This window comes from Manis javanica, chromosome 11 (assembly GCF_040802235.1).
Source record: "Manis javanica isolate MJ-LG chromosome 11, MJ_LKY, whole genome shotgun sequence".
In the NCBI taxonomy this organism is placed as follows: Eukaryota; Metazoa; Chordata; class Mammalia; order Pholidota; family Manidae; genus Manis; species Manis javanica.
This window is the reverse complement of record NC_133166.1, coordinates 28,684,034-28,704,019: the sequence shown is the minus strand read 5'-3', so window position 1 is coordinate 28,704,019 and position 19,986 is coordinate 28,684,034. Positions and strand designations below refer to the sequence as shown.

Here is a 19,986-nt window from a genome sequence, read left to right as displayed (position 1 = left end):
TCCATGTCCAGATGCTTTCACTTAAGCACTTACCCAAAAAACTCAAGCTCTTCTCACCAAACCACAGCCCTTTAAACAGGGCTCCACGATCCCAAACAGCTCTTCCCCCAACATGTAATAATAGCAGGGGACTCCATCATGGAGCTGAACCCCCTCCGCAGCACACAGCAAGCAGCACGAGGCATGGACGCCCACCTGCAGGCGCCTTGAGGCTGAGCTTCCTCCCAGCTAGCTGTCCCCCAGACTCATGAGCAGCAGCAGCATCCTCCCTCCTCCTAGACAGGGCAAGCTCAAGAGAAACACCACCCCAAAGACAGGAGCCTGGGACAGGGCGAGCCCAGCCCACAAGGAGGAGCACAGGGTCTGGCCAGGAAATGGTGTGAGGGAGCGTGAGGTTGTCACGGCTCACACCCAAACAGCACATCCGACCTGGCTGAAGGAATACTGGAGAGCTGAGGTCGACTTAAATGTTTCTGTCTTTTCTTCCTATTTTTAAATAATGGCCTCACCTTCTTCTGACTGTTCTTACCTCCCATTTCTGCTCTTGCTATTCTGACCTTTTCCCCAATTCAAGCTGATCCTTTTCCACAATTCAAGGGCTTATTGTGGTAAAGAGGCCACCATAATCTCAGTGACCCAGGCTATGGGCCTCAAGCCAGGCCTGCCACGGAATGGTTTGGCAGATCTCAAAAGACAAAGAATGTAGGGACTGCAAGGAAAGGATTGGGGGACAGTGCAGCAGGAATCTGTGCCTTTGGGAGGAGTGCAATGGGGAGCCAGACTGCTGAGGGTGTAGAGCACTGCCCAGTGCCACCCCCATCCGTCTGCCCCTGAAAACTTGTTTAAGATGAGTACATCTGTGTCCTCACTGAGATGGGACTCACTGCAGCCTCTTAGAGAGCTTGGGATGGAAGATTCTTTCTCTTCTTTCTGAGAATCTCCGAAAGAATAGGTGTGAGACGTAAACATAAATGAGTGTTCCCTTCCAGACTGCAATGTAAGGGACGAGGCCTCAGCAACAAGCACCTTGCATGCTCAAAGACCTCGCTGCCTGTCCCCAATGCTATGGCTGTCCACACTGCATCATATGATGGCAAATGACTTCATGTCCATGCAGTTTCCACCTGTCTGTAAAGCTGCCTGCTCGGGAAGCTCACAGAGGGTTTCCCCAATCTGACAGAAGCAGCAGTGAAAAGACTTTGTCCTCACTGTCCCATTTAATCTTCCTGGTGATCCTGTAAAGGATATAATTATCAGCCCCTTTTCACAGAAGAGGTGACCAGGACACGAAGATGTTAAGACACTGCCCGAGGTCACACGCTGGCTGGAGTCCAGCCCGTCTGCCACCTAAGGTGCTCTGCTTTATCTCCCCACTACACTGCTTTGCCCAAATTTGCTCAGAGCAGCAAAGAGCTGGGAGACGTGACAGCTGGTTTCCATGTCCAAACCAAACAGGGCTTAAGACACCTGTGGCCAAGACTCTGCCAAACCCCTTCATATATTATTTTCATGGGTACTCTGCCCACTGCCCCAACCTCTTTCAATTTTGTTACAGGATAGTATTTTACTTGAAAAAAGAACAGAAACCAGTTGTCACGAAAAAGCATGGCCTACAAAAATCAATATATTCTTTTTCTTAGGTTTGTTCAACCGCTTAACAAATACTATTTGCCCCCTATTATCTGTAAAGCCCTGAAATAGACGCTATGAGAAAAATAATGAATGTTAAGATGAAGTTATTTATCTACCAAGGGCCAAAAATCTTTCGTCTCTCATCCTTGTCAATTAGAATGTGAAGTTTGCCTGTGCAACTGGGCCTCTATCTGGGGTCCATCCGCCAAAGCCAACAAACTTTGGCTTTTGCCAACTTAGGCTTTACAAACTCATAGATTAATGGTCTAATTTTAAAGCGGTCATGGTATTCCTTTGTAAGAAGGAAAACATCGTTTCCCTGAAATTCCCACGTCTTAAATTAAGTTCAGATGGTAATTAACTGCTAGTGTCAATTTAAGTTCGAATGGTAATTAACTGCGAATGTCAATTTTATAATGTCACAGCTCAACAGCCGAGTAACATGTAAAGCATCACATGGAAGCTACTTTAAAGACAAGCTGAGTTTCAAAAATCGACCATTTATTGATCATTTTATGGATAATGAGGCTCACCTCCTCTCCATTCATTCAAGTCGATGAATTCAAGGGGAAGATGGCAGGTGCCTGGCACCACAGGGGCCCTGGGGATTCCGAGGGAGAATGACACCCCCAGCAACAGCACGGGAACAATGCCAGACAGGGTGCAGTCCCGGGAGAGGGAAGCCTGTGCAGGCGCAGTGGAGGAGGGGGTGAGCAGCGAGTGTGGGCAATCCTAGAAGGCCTCCCCGCCCGCCGTGGGGTTTCTCCAGAGGGGCAGCAGGCCGAATGCACTACAGAGGCGTGAAGAGCTTATCTCAGAGGGTGACAGCACGGGGAGGGGCAGGGGCTGCCTTAGCTCTACGTGGCCAGGGAATGGGGAAAGAGCGGCACCATGAGGCAGGGACTGGCTTGTCTCCGCCTCATCTCAACCCTAGAATTCGGCTTTTATCCATTAGGCAATGGGAGCCACTGAAGGGAGCTGCCTGGAAGCTTGTGGCTTCCACCTGCCACCTCGGGAGCCCTCCAGCACCCACTGACTCAGTTTCCCCTCCCACCACCCCTTTTGTTCTGAACACTGAGGACAGGAACTCCCTACTTAGGCCCCAGCAGCCCTGCTGCCCTCAGCAGTGGGCACACGGGGTCACCATCTGGAACTTCGCCCACCCCTCTGCAAATACTGCCCCAGCTCGCCAGGCCTCTCCGGTCACACCTCGCCCTGACTCTCCACCTGCCTGGGGAGGCAAGATCAGGTGTCTCTTCCTCCTTCTCCCAGGATGTAAACAATGGCACTCCCACACCTTTAATCTTTGATGCTTCCTTCCTATCAGACTCCTCCTCAGCAAACCACCACCAATCTCTTTGGTGAGAAACGATCCCCCACTGCCTTCCTCTCCACCTCAAACCTCCCCTCTGCCCTTTGATCCCCTAATCCATCGTCACTGAGGTCCAGCCTCTCAATTATTCCCTAAGCTGAACCTGCCTCTGCTGCCAGTGTTAGAACCCCGTGAACCCGGTCTCTGACACTCCCTCGCTTCATGTCCTTTGCGCCACAGCTTCCACATCGATAAGATGAGAACAAAAGTACCTCCCTCAGAGCTGGTTATGAAGGTTAAGTGAGATAATGTAGACCTGTGGCCAGTCAGTGCCAGCTGGGAGCCCATCGGTACAGCGCCCTGACAGTCTCCTCCTTCGGCACTTGGGACAACATGCTGTCTGGGTTTCCCCAGGTCCTCCTCCGCCAAGCATCCTGTATCTCAGCTTCCACTCCCTGCCCCAGGCAGATTCTGTGCTCGGCTCTTTTGTTTCCTTCTACAGTCTCTCCCTGGACAGTGTTTCATCTCCATGTTCATGCCTCATAACACTCGACAGCTTTGGTAAGCTCCAGAGCAAAATATCCAAATACTCATCAGCCTACTGGCTATTTCTTAGCAGCCCCTGAGACTCAGCAGGATCAGAACCTCTCAGCACAGCCCTGCCCTCGCTTGGTAGTTTCTCCGTCCTCAGCCTGCGCATCATGCATGTCCCTGTGACCCTCCCTCACCTTCAGCAGCAGACAGGTCCCTGTGGATTGCCCCGGGGAAGCAGGCTCTTTGCCTCCCCCTCCAGTCCCAACTGCCCGGGCCTGTGTGCAGGCATAGAAGCTGGGGGCCTCCTCTCCCTGGAGCCATACCTGACCTCTCCCACAGCAGGCCACACTCAAGAGTCTGGCATCCAAAGTATTTCTTAGCTGACCCCAAACTATGCTGGACACATGATGATAATAATGGCTGCCATTTATTTAGCACTTGCTCTGCACCGAGCTAAGCATTTCTGTGTGTATCCTATCTGGATGTTCATAATTGTAATTATCTAAATTTCAAGACAAGGAAACTGAAGCTTGGAGAGGTTAGGGACTTGGTCAAATCACACAGGAACTTAAGTAGAGATGGGGTTGAACGCAGGCAATCTGCCTCAAAGATTGTGTGCTTCACCACTCTGCAGAGCTTCCTCACCAAGCTGGGCCGCCTCCAAACACAGTCTTCTGAGTTCCTGACACTCCAGCCACAGGAGAGTGGTCTCACTTTGCTGTGCCTTTTTCCTGTTGTCCCCTCAAGCTAAAGGTTCCTTTTCTAACCTTTGCCCATCAAAATGAATTCCTCAAAGCCCAGACGATCCTCCTTCCTTTACAGATCTCCAAGCTTGCCTGTCCAGCAGACCCCTGCTGAGGTCCACAACACATGCTCACCCCTTTACTTAGTTTCTGTTTCATGCTGCCAAGGCTGTCTGGTGGGAGGACACTGACATTCTCTCTCCTGGACCTCATCATGTGGGGCAGGGCAGCTAAGGTGCCAACTGGTGGGAATGAGCCTTGCACCTTCCTTGCCTTTCTCCAGAGCCGCTTGCCAGAGGGAAGTGGCCTGCCCCAGGAAGAGGCCTGCCTTCCTCTAGGTCCCTGATAGAGCGGCATGCGCTCACTCAGCAAACAGATGTACCAGGAACCCTACTGGCCACAGTCTCTCAACACCTTTATTAGCCCTAGGGCTGACGTGTTGGTTTCCATCTGACTCCTGGTCTTTATTTTTCAACTGGTGCTCAACTGAGGGCATTTAAGCTTGAGCGGCACAGTTACCACACCCCCCACCAGCCTGGGCTGCTCTCAGTGAAGGATGAAGCAACAGTGCCTGCAGAAGGACCGCTGTTGGCCTGTGTGGCTCCGGGTGTCTGGCATACAGTCTCTGGGGGGACGGGGGGTGTATGAGTACTGATCACCAGCAAGGAGGCCCAGAGCAGCATGGTGACAGCCCCTGCCATTCACACAGTGCCCTCTGTCTGGAAGCCCGGCTCCCCAGCACCCTGCAGATGACCCTGTGATTCACTTTCTGAGGCAGGGAAGTGCCAGGAGGACGGTCTGGGAGGGGAGGTACTGTGTTGTGGCCACTGAACAATGCCTGCTAAAGTGAATTAGTTCAGTGGAGTCTGGTTTATAGGTTGGCCAGGTTAATTTGGTCAGCATGGATCTGGCGCCCAGGCCACAGGCACCCTTCAGTGAATGGATAATGATGGGATCTAACCCTCAAACTGTCCTCCCAGGCAGTCCTTACCTCTGTCCATACCCCCATGCCCATGGCAGATAGGGCCTTGCCCACTCACAGGCCCCTGCTTGCTGTGTTTCCTCAGCCCTAGTACACACCCTTCAAAGGAAGATACCCCCCTCCTCCCAGCGGCAGATAACACACACACACACACACACACACACACACACTCTCTCTCTCTCTCTCTCTCTCTACCAGAGAGGGACAAGTGGACATTAAATCATTTCACCACCTCAACCTGATGATAGACAGGTTCAGAGAAATGCTCAAATGCAACCTCAACTTGAATACTTCCACAAAGTTTCATCTTAAAAACCACCCCCTAAAAAACATATCCAGCAAGGGGTCATTGCAGAAGCTGGGTGATAGGTAAGGAGATTCATTTTACTGTATCTTCTACTGTTATGTACTTTTGAATGTTTTTTATACAAAAGGTTTTTTTAAGTTCACCACTTAGGGATGTGCCCTTTCCAGAGGGGGTGCACAGAATTCAACCTTCCCTTGCTAGGGACGCAGCAGAACTGAGATTTTAACCTAAATTTCTGATGGCTTAGATGGTGCTCTTTCTATGGTGCCAGAGACTCCCTGCAGGTCCTAACATCTGACCAAACTCTCATCACCTCTCACCTGGATTGCCAAAGCTGCCTCTTCTGGGCTTCTTACTCCTAGCTGCCTCTTCTTCAACTCATCTTTCCCAGAAGAGACAGGATATGTTTCCTAAAGCTGATGACATTACTCCTCTGCTCCTAAACCCTCCATGGCTCCCCAGGGCTTGAACAAAGCTTCATTCTATAGCTCTGCTCTGTGTCCTCCTGTAAGACCCAGCTTCGCCACTGGAAGGCTCCTCGCTCTCACATGGAGCCACTTGCTTCTCTCTAAATACAGAAAGATTTTCTTGTTTTCTCTGTTTGGGATGCTTTTCTCCAGCTCTCCTTCCAAACCTCACCCATTCTAAGACCTTATCCAAATGCACCAACTAGAGGAAGCCCTTCCTGCCACCACTACCTCCAGTGCCTCAAAGAGCTGGGTGCCTCTACTCCACCCCTGCCACAGTTGGTACCCATGTTCTGAGGTGTTTCAGAGCAAGGAGCATGTGCTCCCACCTTTCTATCCTCTGAGACCAGCAATGAACCTGACACAGGTGGATGCCCAGGAAAAATCAGCTGACATGAAATGTTAAATGTCTATCTGAGGGGAAAGCAAAGAGAGAAAGGGTATTTAAGAGAAATCCTGGCCAACCTCCTGAAAAAGGGTAGGGCTTGTTCAGGGAGCCTCTCCCACCTCACTTTCTCTACACCTGAGGTCTCTGTCTTTGTGGCCTGATTCTCAGAGGCAGAAGCAGCTCTGCCACAGGGGAATGTGGCCATGCTTGGGTCTGGCATAAGCAAGAGACACAATTGATGAATGCAATTATATTCCCGAAGGACCAGCGGGAAAGGGAATGTAACTTCCCCTAACAGATGATAAAACCAGGCATTGTCCTCATTCTATTATTTTAGAATGCTAAGCAACAAGAAAAAAACAGATCTGAATTGGCAAGTTTTCTCTATCATCGAGCGTGTTCAGGGGCCTCACGTATAACTCCAGCCTGCAGCCAGCTACCTCCTCCATGCCTCCCAGACTGCCTGGGGAGGAGCACCGGCTCCAGAATTTGGCAGGCTCTGAGTAAATACCAATTGAATTAATCAAAATTTATTATGTATTTTGAACCTTCATTTCAACATTTGTTAAACAGTTTAATTTTGAATCAGGGAATAATTTTCCTTTTGCATTAAAAAAAAGTTTAAACCAGTAGTTAACAAAAAAATTTCCATAAAGACAAGCTGTGGGGCACTGCCAACGCAGCCTGGTTCCTGCCTCTCTCAGAGGAGAAGAGGCTTCTTCTGCGGCCCAGGCTGGAGGTATCTGTACGGTATCAGCATCGCTGTCCTCACTGGAGGGCCGAGGGGCACATGGGGGCCAGACGACAACACCACACAGAACCAGCGCTGCCTGAGAGCCTGGACTACAGGGAACAGCTCGGCCTGGACTTTTCTGGGCTGAGCCTTTGGACAAGGCCAACCAACCTTCCTCTACTGATGGGGATGGATCTCCCTTCCTCTCCTGGTTCCCTGGCAGAACCAGCAGTGAATGCCTCTCCATTCCTCACCATGACACTGAACTTTGTTCACCGAGGATATTGTAAACATCCTATTGTGGGCTGAAGTGTGTCCCCTCCCCAAATTCATATGCTGAGGTCCTAACCCTCAGGATGTGACTGTATTTAGAAATAAGATCTTTAAAGAGAGAATTAGGTTAAAATGAGGTCATTAGGGTGGGCCCTAATCTAACATGACTGTTGTCCTTATAAGATAACACAGATGATTAAAGAGGGAAGACCATGTGAAGACACAGGGAGAAGACGATCATATACAAATGAAAGAGAGAGGTCATGGAAGAAACTGGCCCTGCTGACACCTTGACCTTGGCCATCCAGCCCCTAGAACTGAGAGACAGAACATTTCTGTTGTTGAATGCACGCAGTCTGGGACCTTGTTATGGCAGCCTTAACAAAGTAATACATGCCCCATCTGGCCCTGGGCACGTGCTGGGCAGACCTAACGGAGGAAGGCAGCCTCCTGTTCAGAAACGTGGGTCTCCATTCTCCGCTGGTGTTCCTCTTCCCTCTCAGCCTAAGGGAGACTTTGCTTTGCATCTTCGGACCTTAAACAACACCCAATTAAAGTCAGTTCCTAACAGTCCTTTATGTATCTTCTTTGAAGTCAGCTCTGAGTTGAGTCCCACCTAGGTACCACAACCTTTAGGGGGGCCAGATTTTGATATGCCATGTGGAGAAAACCCTAAGGTCCCACAGCCTGACCAACTGTCAAGCTGCATTCAAGGAGCTGAGAGCCCTAGGCCCAGCCCTCTTTTCTTCAACCCAACTCAACAACTCCAGGGTATGGTAGGGGGAAGGAGGAGCAGGGTGGGGTCCCTAATCTCAGCTGGCCAGTCACAAGTCACCAGCCACTTGGACTACTTCCCTCCCCAAGAGCATTTAGGCCAGAGGGTGATTCAGGGACTTTCCTAAGATAAATGATCCAGGAATCCCCCATTTGTACACATACTCCTGTAGAGCAAAGCCAAGCTGTCTGGAGAATTACACTGTGGGTCTCCCCTCCTTGGGGGTGCAGGTCTTGTTCCTGGAAGTCTGACATTCTGGCCCCAGGAGGGTGGGAGCCTCTCTCCATATTTCTCCCCTCTCCTTATCGGGACAAAGCAGGGCCATATCTTCCCATATATGAACAGCCAAAGTGAAAGGTGTAGAAGTCTATGCGATTCAATAGGGCCACAGAAGGGGCAGGCAGGACCAATGCTGGCATCCCCATACCCCATCCCACTCTGAACCTTGAACCTTGTGTGCTACCTCATTCTGCTGAAGGAGAGGAGCAGGGGGTGGCAGAAAGAGTCCAAGCTTTGGATCAGACCGACCTGGGTTTAAATCCTGGCTCTACCGCTTAGAGCTGGGTGAGCTTCTGACCTTGGGTGATGGATAATAACCTCTCAGGTTACTATGTAATGGAGACAGATAGCTGCTCACACAGAGCAGGTCAGAGGGTCAAGGGAGAAGACAGTAAACCACACAGCTCGGCGCCTCTCCCTGCTCAGGGAACCAGCCCCTAACCACACTCCTCCACAAGACGGACTGAGCCAAGAACCCTTATCAGGAACTTGCGATAGGGAAAATAAGACACTGACTCTCTTTGAGAAATTGCCACATCTCTTGGAGCCTGTGCCAGTTAGGTGGGCATGGAGGCATAAGCAGTATATATGCTCTGAGCATTGTGTGTCTCTCTAGCAGTGTCTGACAGGGAGGTTGCAGACAGCAGGTCTTCCCAAGCAGAGAGTTTCCCATCAATTGTGTGCCTACTGCTATAGCCCGTTGGTGCCTTCATCAGCCACTCCCACCAGGGTCCCACAGGCGTGCTGCTTAGGGACAGTGAGCAGGCAGTGTTTATAATGCTCATGGGCTTTCTGGGGGCAGGTGCCTGGCAGAGACATCACAGCTGGGGAACAGATTTGGAGACCCCAAGCATGGAGGCTAACACTGGGCTCTAGGGGTTGTGGAAAGAAAAGGCCAAATCCTGACCCATTTGTGGAGCAGGAAGTCCCCAGCCCTGGACCCTGATATCAGGAGAGCATTTTTTAACTCAGAGGTGGCCTTGAAAGACCATGGCCAAGCTGTCCCAAAGAGGCCTCATAATTGTTCACAGTGGACATCACACTCTTACAGAACACCCAAAGCCAAATGGGCAGTCCCTCTCAGAGCTACTCAGGAAAGGTTTCCACACACGCTGACTAACAGGGATGCAAGGAGATGCGTGACCCATGTAGCCTGCAGGATCATTCTCATGAACACCATTCCTCACTCAACTGCCACTAGATTTAAAATCTCTTTCAAATAAAAGTAGCCATGACATTTGAGGACTAGATTTGTGACCCTGGAGCTGCCCTAAATAGTTTTCAAAGTCCTGCTGATTCACAGGCAGGACTTGAGGGTAAAGATTTGTCCTGCCTGAAGCCCCCTGTTAACCCAAAGTCCCAAGAAACTGCAGCCCAGATACTATCCTCTAGCACCCAGCCTCCCTAGGTGGCCTTCTAGGCTTTCTCTGCACCAAGGGAGAGCTCCCCAGACTGAAGCACCCCAGGTCTACCTAAGGACAAAAGTAGGGAGTGGCTGCCAGGGCTGGATAGGGGTTCTGAGCTCCAGGAGGGAGGGCAAGCTGGACATGGGATGGGGTCCTAGGCGGACCTGACTGGCAGTAAGGACTGGTTGGCTCTCCAGGTTACAGGAAAAGGAGCCCCTCCTTCAGCAGGCAGCCTCCACCAGCACCCACCTGCTCAGAATCTGGGCGTACCATGTGGAAACAATGCTCTCCTTTCCCACGGCAAGGCAGCACCCACTTGCACCCCTGCACAGGCAGGCTCCCAGCAAATGGCTCCTCCCACCCCACAGCCCCACCCGGTTACTGCCCAGGGCTCTGAGACTCCCCACCCTCACCCCACACTTCCAACCCACCCCAGAGCACCATCTTGCTTAGCTTTACAGCTGACAGCTTGGGGTCCCCACAGGTGAGGTGGCTTGTAACTTGTTACTAATGATAAAGCAGCCAAAGTCAAACATCTTTTTGCATAAATTAGAGAAGATTCCAGGCTCTTTTACCCCACTCTAATATACTTTAATGAGTGGGAGAGAAAACAGAGGAATTCAGCCAGGAAATCAGCAAATGCCAGTACAGCTTAGGAAGTATTGCTTTCAATGACACCATGAACAGGGCTGCTTCCTACTCTTTTAGAGATTCATTTCCTAAGCATGCATGCATGTGCACATATATATCAGGGCTGGCTGTTCATGGTAATCTGACCACGTCCATCAGTGATTCTCACAGGTTCATGTCATCTGACACATGCAGACTGACCGTCGTCCTGCCTCAATAGGAAGAGCTGATCTCCACGGTGGTGAACTTAAGACTGAACAACAGGGACTCTCAACGTGGTGGCAAGGAAGAGTGGAAAGGACTTGGGTTTGAGAGTCAGGTAAATTGGGCATAAATCTTACGTGAGCCACTTGCCAGCTAGGGAAACTTGGGAAAAATCACTTATCCGGAGCTAGTTTCCTCCTCTGTTAAAGCCAAGGGGCCTCTGTGAGATGTACGTGGGCACAGATGACTCTGCGCTCAGGGCCTGATGCATGGTGAGTATTTAATGATGAATTCCAATCCTTGGTTCCCTAGCTTACCTCATGTACTCACCAGTTCTAGCCAAACCAAACCACTGGCCATTTTCCACAAATGCCCTTAAATCTAACATCCCATGCCTGTCCTTGCATATTGTTCCCTCTGCTAGAAATGCTCTTCACCCCACAGAAAGGGATGCCTCTGACCCCTAGCTTTCCTTTGCAACACATCTCAAACAGCACCTCTGCAAACAGGCCAGCTACCCAACCTCTCCTTTCTCTGAAAGTTCAGTGTTTCCTCTGCCTATTTTGAGTAAGGGGTGCAATTCCTTAAATTCTATCCAGGCAGGAGACGTGTCTTACCTCATGTTCCCACCATCATAGTGCTCAGCACAGAGGATGGGATGCACAGTCAAAAATCATTTGGTGACTGAAATAATAAATGAGGTCACAAGTCTACTGATGCCAGAATACTTAAGAATTATGCTTTACCTCTGTTCCTGAAAGATGGGAAGTTTCCCTAGACCCAGTGGGCCAGTTCTGACTCTGGGGCTTCCACAGCTCCCCTGCTGCCACCAGGGCCAGGACAGACAACATGCCCCGTAGACATCCATGATGCCTAACCACAGCACTCTCCATCCTCCATCTACACACCCCACCCAAAACCTCAGCCCACGTGAATGAGGCCCTGCTGCCCACAGCCCTTCCCCTCTCCTTCTGGGGCTGGCAGTTTGCTCTGTGGCTAAGGCCACAGACAGGTGGTCGTGCTTCCCATTGTCATGCCTGGTGCCCTCGTGGAAGGCTCCCTCCAACACCCACCATCACCTCCTGGATGCTATGCGCCCAGTGCCTCAGACCAGACGGCCCTGGTTCTCCAGGTAACAGGACACTGTGTTCTCAAAATCTCAAGGGGTGGCCCATGAGTTTAAGAGTCTTCATGCCGCAGTCAGGTGCTGGGCCAAAGTAGGCATGAGCAGAGAATACACAAGGTACAATCACTTCTTTGACATGATAGCCCCAGAGTTTCAGCCCATAAAGGTATTTTTTCAGAGCCCGTCCTCTCTCCCAACCTCTTACTGAGTGGGACTCGGCCTGTGACTCAGGACAGAGAGGCTTCTGCACAGCTTGACAGCCACCCCTCCCCAGCCTCCCACCCTCATTCTGCCCTACATTTGCTCCAAGTTGCCTCCCTGCTCAGAAGCCACCAATTACCCACCCAAATCCTACAGCACTTTTGGTCAGACTTACAACCTTTCAACAAACCCTGCCTTCCTGTTCACAGACTCCTCTTTAGTGAACTAAATACCCTCTTCAGGTGGACTGCAACACACACTCTCAGACAGCTGCCCGGCTCTGGAGAAAAGCTCGAGTTACTTCAAATTGCTTACATCTTGTCAACCTGAAACCTACCTCCTCTTCAGTTCCCTCTACCAGCATCACCATAGACCCTCCGCCCATGAGCAAGGCGGAACATGCTAAGCCCCCACCCTGAAAATGGCCTTCACAGCCCAGAGGCTTTTTGTCTGTCCCCAGGTCATTCCAAAACTTGCAGGATTTGCAGAGTACTACCTCCACATGCTCCCTAAGTGTGTTACCCTGGGTACCACTGCCCGGTGTGGCCAGTGCAGAGAAAAGTATGGTGATCCCCTAGCAAGGTCCAAACCTAGGACTTCTATTAATGCAGTCAGCTAAGCCAACTTGGGTAGGTTTTTCCATATGGGCCACATCAATTGATTTTTGGAGTGGAGGGCAGGACTTTGCACTTAACCCTGCCACGTGTCATCAAGCTGGTTTGGGCTCTGAGATCTCTCTGTCTGCTGTCTTGTCCTGTTGTCCTGCATGTTGGTGACCGGCCATCTTAAGCCAGACTGTGCCCCTCCCTCCCATGCACTTTTGCCTCTGGGACATTCTGCTTACCTCCACCATGGCTGTCCTTTGTTGGTCACACCTGGAGGCCCAGAAAATGCTATGTCCCCCTGAAATTTCAGGATAAGTCCTCTGGATGACATAAATCACTCTTCTTGACAAAGTATTTTTCCCAGGCTCCCTGAGAAGCCGACAATAATGATAATAATGCCATTTATTGGCTACTTACCATGTGCCAAGCACACTAGCCAACATTTTATGTGTATCACCTCACATATCATCTTCATAAGAACCGAATGAAATAGATCTCTTATTTTTCCCATTTAACAGACAAGGAACTAAAGCTCAGAGACACGAGGACTTGCTCAAAGTAGTGACGGCAAGTCTGTGCAGAGCCAGGATTGAAATGGTGGCCCATCTGTTTCAAAGCCCCTACTCCAGGGCTACAGGGTCTCAGAGACCAGGGAAGCCAAGTCCTCCCAGAGGAGGAAACCTGCTGCCCGCCATCCATGTGGGAATGAGGGGGTGGACAGCTGCTCAGCTCCAGAAGCGGGACGAGGCATCGCGCAGCTCCAGGGAGCCTGAGCAGCCAAAATCCAGACAGACACATAGGCTGGTGGTTGTTATGGGGTGAGCAGCGTTGCATCAAAGAACCAGATGTCTTGGCTGGTCGCAGGAAGAGCTTAGGTAATAAAACTGTTTTATGACATCCAGTGAAGGTCAGGTGTCCCAGCCAAGAACTATTCCACTGTTTGGGTAAAATGCTGAATTAGAAGAAGCTGTCTTTCCCACCCAAATTCAAGTTCTAAATTCTCCCCTCCCTCTACTCCAATCCACTCTGCCCAGTTCCTGCTGCCCTTACCTGCCCCTGCTGCTTACAGAATTTGGAGTTTGATACCACACATCCTAGTACACTGGCCCAGGCCTGACATCCCAGGGCTCCACCTCCTTTCATTCTCTTAAGTGTCCCAGCTTGGACAATAAATTAACTCTCATACCCTGGGGCCTTAAAAAGAAAATCACTTTACTTCTCTAGCACCTATTTTGCTCCCATAAAATGGGAATAACACTTCTCCCCAAGTAAGATAAGCCCTTTGTAAAACCCACCAAAGCTGGAAGCTCCACGCTGTCCTGCCTCCTGGAGGCAGCTTTCCGCGGGGCCAGTCTCCACACCACTGTTGCCTCCATGATGCACTCCGGTGGCAGGCTGGCGTTCATGTCAAAACCTCTTTGATTCAGGGGAAATAAGGCCTTGTGTTGGGGGAAGGAAACTGCTGCCCCTGAAGAAAAAGGAGTTGCCACACGTGCATGCAAGGAACAGAGGTGACCCATCTGTAGTCTTCCCGGCTTGAGCTGTGGCTGTTCTCGCTCCCCTTAGTCCCCACAACAGACCCCTCGGCCCCTACACAATTTCTGCCCCTCACCCCCTCCCTGCTCCACCCCTCTCTCTCACACACACAGGTTGTCAACACAAGGAGTTCCTTTTGGCAGGGCTCTCTGAGCTTTTCTGCCAGAAGCAGGTTGGAGAAGTTTGTTAAGAAGACCCGTTGGGGTATCAGTGCAATGGCTGTCCCAGACCGAGGAGTCCCTGTCCAGTCAAGCAGCCTAGCTACATCTTACTGGTACATTCCAGCCACACACACAAGTCAATGTGGATTTATGTCTTTACCCAGGGGTCAGGGGCAGGAGTTTCTATGCCCACTAAGTACACTCCCAGTGACGAGCAGGCATGCTGTCCCTACATAGGCCAAGCAACCCTGCGTTCAAATCACCTCCTTTCCTTTGCCTGTCCTCATCACCAGGAGGAAACAGATATGTCCAAAGCTGAGCCACCTGGGAACAGCACAGCACCTACAGGCTGGGGGGAAAGGCCGTGAGAGGATCAATTCCCCCACAGCTTCACCTGGGCTAATAATCTCTCTGGGGAGATTTATGAGTAAGGCCCTCCACCCACTCTGCATATGTAGATCCTGAGACTTGGACAACTCACATCTCAAGTCTGTGACCTTTGGCTGTCCCTGATTCTTTTCCTAGGTGAGTAGGCTTGTGCACACATTCTGGTCTCAGTAAAAAAACAAAACAATGTGCGTGCGCGCGCACAGACACACACACACACACACACACACTCTCTCTCTCTCTCTCTCTCTCTCTCTCTCTCTCTTAAAACTCTCTCTCTCTCTCTCTTTCTCTCTCTCTCTCTAAAAGCAAAGGGCAAACCAAGGTGAGGTAGAAACTTTCCAGACAGACACAGACCTCAGAAGAGCCGAGAGTCTCAATAAGTCTTCCCTCAAAACTGAATCTGAGCATTTCTTGAGTCTTTATTTTTATTTAGCAATTGCTATCTGCCAGACAATGATCTAAAGGTTCACAGGCATGACCCCAGCTATGCCTTAGCAAACGGAGGTGACTACTGTGTCATGGCCAAGGCAGGGCCAGTCCTGGGAGGCCGGAGGCTGAGGAGCCTGGCTGGGCAGAGGTGCAGAAATGCAGCCTCAGGGCCACTGAGTTTAGCAGCAGTGCAGATTCCAGATAAGGCCCTCTCTCCTACAGCTGTGGCCCTCCCCTGACCACCTGGATCCCTACACACAGGCCACTGCTTGGAGGAGGTCCTCATGGCTGGTCGCCTTCCCCAGATAGGCACCTCTCCCACCCCAACTCTAACACTATGCAAGCAACTTCTCATGACTGGTTAGATGTGTCCCTAAAGGTTGTCCAGGAAGAAAAAAAGGCATCTGGGTCTTGGAATATCTTTTTCACAGAGCTGACAGATTGGTGGTTGCATTACTGGACAATCCATTCAATACCCACGTACCCACACTGCGCATAACGCGCATCAGTACCAGCACCATAAAAGCACCCCCTGCTGCCCATCAGCACACACACAGCTAGGCCACAGGGCAGAAAGGAGGACTCGTGTGCCTGCACGCCCACACTGGCACTGACTACGAGTAGACACCTCCCCTCTGAGGCCTGGACTTATAAGGCTCCAGCCTTAGCTGTTCTGCAGACTGAATTTACCCCAAACCCGTCTCTCTCCCATTTGTCATTGCCTAATGGAACCTCCATCTGGACCTTCTGGCAGCTCTCCTCTGGCCAAACTCACTATGCTCCCAAGGATGCAGTCTAGGCCATAGAGCCAGGAGGCCTGGGTTGTACCACCAGCAGCTGGGAAACCCTGGGTAGCTTCCCCTGGGCTTCATCACCCTTGAGGTAAAAATGTGAGGGGGAAGCAAGAAGCTACCCAAAGCTCCCTCCCAGTCCCAAAGGAATTCACCACCCTCAGCTCCCTCCCTCTTCCATGAAGCCCCTCCATGCTCTCATGCTCCTGACAATTGCCTCATTCTTCTCCCCACAAACTAGCACAAAATGTCAGTGTCCAGTCTGACTCCATTCTCTTTCCCGCAAATCCAATCAGTCACCAAATCCTTCAGGATTTATTGGCAAACTCACGTGCCTCCCTCCCTATTGCCATTGCCTTGATTTAAATCCTGATCCACCTCAATGGGTTATTCCAACAGCCTGTTCTCACAAGATCATCCCCCCTGGTCCTCCAACCTGCCCTTTGCAGCCTTGAATTGTTGAGAAAGCACAGCGTTCCCCATGTCTTTTCCATTCTCAGACTTTCAATGTCCTGGGAATAAACTTTGAATTCTTTAGCTTCAACTTTCAAGACTTCCATGATCTCTCTCCAGCCTGACACCAGCCTCACCTCTCCTAGTGTCTCCTCCCTATCCTATGACTCTAGCCAAGTGGGCCACTCCTCACTGGGATTGTCCCAGTCTTTCAGGTTCTACTAATTCCTTCCCGCATCTCCTGTGCAAAATAACTTGCCTCTTTCCCCTTATACTGAAGCAAACACTACAACACCAGCCACTCAAGGCCCATGTCTACCACAAACTCTTCCTGGACGTCTGCTAAGTGTAGGGCTGCACACAAGGCCTGATGCAGTCCTAGAACAGCTCAGAGTTTGGAGGGCGTGAGGACAAAAACATGCAGGTCGGGGGAGCAGAGGTGTTTCAAGAGTTTGATCCGCATCTTGAAGGACTAATAAGAATTCATTCACCTCCTAGAGCAGAGACAAAAGAGCTTTCCAGGAACAGGAAACAGGGTGTTGAGAGGCACAAAAGCAGAAAGGCACAAAGGATTGAAATTGTTGAGCTACTCAGTTTGGGCAACAGTGGAAATGCAGCAGCAAGCTAGATTATAGCCAACCTCTGCAGAGCCTTGAATGCCAAACAAGGATGTTATACTTCATCCTATCAGAGAACAGAGAGGCCAACCTGTCCCATCAATGTCTGTACTTTCTATCTACAGGTGTGTTCCTGAGGCAAAGATTACTACAGAACATGGAACACAGGGATGAAAAGCATCATGCACAATGAATGCTCAGCTCTGGGTATGTATAAATGTGTAGGTGACAGGGAGAGGAAATCAAAGTAAGAATTATCTGGGAGCGCTAAACACAAATCAGAAATTCCCTGAAGACAAAGTTGAGAGCTAGCAGCCCGCTGGAACTCACAAGGCCTTGAGGAGATCTGGGTCTCAAGCTCAGCATCGAGGATTACTCTAGGACAGCATCTCCTAGCACACTATTTACCAGGTCTGTGAGAGCTAAGAATGGACCCTGTGAGATCCGCAAGGCCAAACAAGACCTGCTTTCAGAGTCTATAAGGGATCCAGCCCACCTTTCTGAAACCACCTGTGGATTCTGCAAAAACAAAGACATGTAAATGACACCAGGGTTGAAACCAAAGAACGATGCCAGGAAATCTAAAGTGGAACTGCCCTGAGGAGGACAACGCATGAAAAACCGTGACTCAGGAAGACGCAGAGCTGCTGAGAGTTTGTCTAGTTGTGGCCACACCAAGTGGTGATGACAGGGCACATCTTTTTTTTCCCCTGCATGTCACTTCTTGAATGGGGGTGCAGAGTTGGAACTTAATAAATGTTTAAGTGCCTCTTCATCAGTTGTGTTCACATTAACTCATTGTGCAATAGGGGATACACCAGAGGACTGTAAGCAGGGGAGTGACATCAAAATTTTATATTTCAGGAAAAAATATTCTGATGGCCCAGCAAAAAACAACTTCCAAATTTTACCCCAAGTGTTATAGTCCAAAGGTCATGCCACTCCTCATTTGAAGCTGAATTCTCTCAGAATTGTTCCTTCCTCCTCACTTCTGAAGACTAAGTCAGCCTACAGACTGACACTGCCTACTCCCTGGCCCCCCATTTTACAGATTCTCCCTGGGGTGTCTCCCACCTGTCCCACTCTCTCAGGCCCATCACTTCTGTCCTGATTTACCTCCCAGTGTTCTAACTGGACTCTCCATCTCCAGTGTCTTTTCCCTCTGGTCACGGCTTCCCACAGAACTGCCCGAATCCACTACAGCAGCACCCACCTGGCCTTCCTCAGTCACCTGGGGGAACTTGGTAAAAACACCCCAGATTTACGTAACCTGAAAAGTTTAAAAACTCCCAGGGGCGATTCTGAGGCACAGCCAGGTTTGCAAACTACTGCTCTTAATTCTTGCTATAGCCAGTGGAGGCAGGGCTCCATGGTGTAACTTGTTATCAGTGCAGAAGGTCAGGTCCCACCCCTGCCTGACCTAGGAATCAGAATCTGCATTTGAACAAGATCCTTAAGCTTGTTAAAGGCTAAGAAGCCCAGCTCTAAAGTGTTACCATTCCACAAATATTTACTGGATTTTTTCCACATGAAGCTAGGGATTGGGAGGGTCAAGGGCCAAGGTCCCTGACTCTGAGAAGGTCACAGAACCATGAATCAACCCCCTGCCTAAAACTTGTTATTGGCTCCCATGCTTTCAGACAAAGTCCAGACTTCAGCATTCAGGCCTGGAGTTCAGGGTCCGCTGGGTCCATGTTTCATGTTTCTCACTAGATTTATTGGCTACCACTCACCATAGGTGCCAATGTGGACCACCTGCCACTTCTCAACAGCTAGCCGGCTTGCCTGCCTATACAGCTTTCCTGGACCAGGCCATGCTCTATCCCCTCTCCCTGGAGAAGAAACTCAGTAGGCCTCCTTTGAGATCCATCTTGAAATTATGTGACTCCCTTCTTGAAATTATCCCAGATTTTCCCTGCTTAGATGAAAGACAGGAACTCCACAACTCTTTGCTCTTACCTCCTCATGGCATTTACCTCATTCTACTTAAAGTCACCATACTGGCCGGAGCTGTCCCAATAAGAAAGGACCTTGATTCTCAGTTTGTTTCCTCAGTAGTATAAGGTAATAACCGACACATCACCAAATCTCAAAGTAATAATAATAACAACATTAAATAAAATCATGGATGAATGCAGTGAGAAATTCACCAATCTCCCTCATCTCCCCCTTCAAAGTCGCTTAAATATGAATTTAAGCAGAATACAAATGGACTGCCTCTCTTAAGTCCAAAAGAGGAATAATCTCTAAATCAAATATTTCCCTTTTTAATATACAAAAGACTGAACATGCTAAAGATGAATTTTGTGCACAGCCAACTATCTTGTAATGTAGTTGGGCATTTAACTATCCAAAATACAACAAGGAATTTGGAAACACTTCAGACTTGTACTATTATCAATTAAGGAACTAGGACAGGAAGGAGAACGATGAAGAGAAAGATGGTAAGTAGAACAAAACATGGAAAGGGAGACAGATCTATAGCAAATATCCAGCTGCTCTAAAAGTAAAAATATAATAGTCTGGATTTGTTTTTAAGAGGATTAAACACAAGCTAGAATACTTGTTTCAATCCTATGAAATTTCTGAAAGTTCTGATCTTTGAAATACAATCTCATGTTCATCTGAGGAAAAACTGGGGGCCTAGAGTAAGGATGCCATGAAGGACAGAAGCCCCCACTTTCAAACAGGGCCATCCACATCTGGCAGTCTAATGGGACGCAGTGGCTTGAGATTTTGAAAAGCATGTTACATTTTTCCAATTACACTATAAAGTTGGTCTCGGTCAAGGCGTTGCGCGTGGACCCACCCGAGCATACATTTGCTTCCCGACCACCTTGGGCTCTCTAGACTACGCCGCTGCGTCAGCTGCCTGAGCGGAGCTCTGCCAGGCAGCACAGAACTGAAGTGACCGACTATTCTGCGCACCTCCAGCGGCCACCCCGGCACCTGTAGAGGCGCGGACGGACGGTCTGTAGATCCCAGGCAGCGCTAGGTGGAGATTCGGTGCAA

General features: G+C 49.9%; 1 protein-coding gene across 15 annotated transcripts in view; it reads right to left on the bottom strand.

The window, feature by feature from the left end:
* Window positions 1-19,986, bottom strand: part of LOC108385276 (liprin-beta-2) — a 194,181-nt gene that overhangs the window by 147,581 nt on the left and 26,614 nt on the right. The window contains exon 2 of one of the 15 annotated variants that reach the window (XM_073216099.1): window positions 13,893-14,065. The exons of the other annotated variants lie outside the window; for them this stretch is intronic. Coding sequence (XP_073072200.1) covers window positions 13,893-14,003 — 111 coding nt within the window. The 5' untranslated portion in view covers window positions 14,004-14,065. The remainder of the gene's footprint in view (window positions 1-13,892; window positions 14,066-19,986) is intronic. 15 annotated transcript variants of the gene reach the window in all.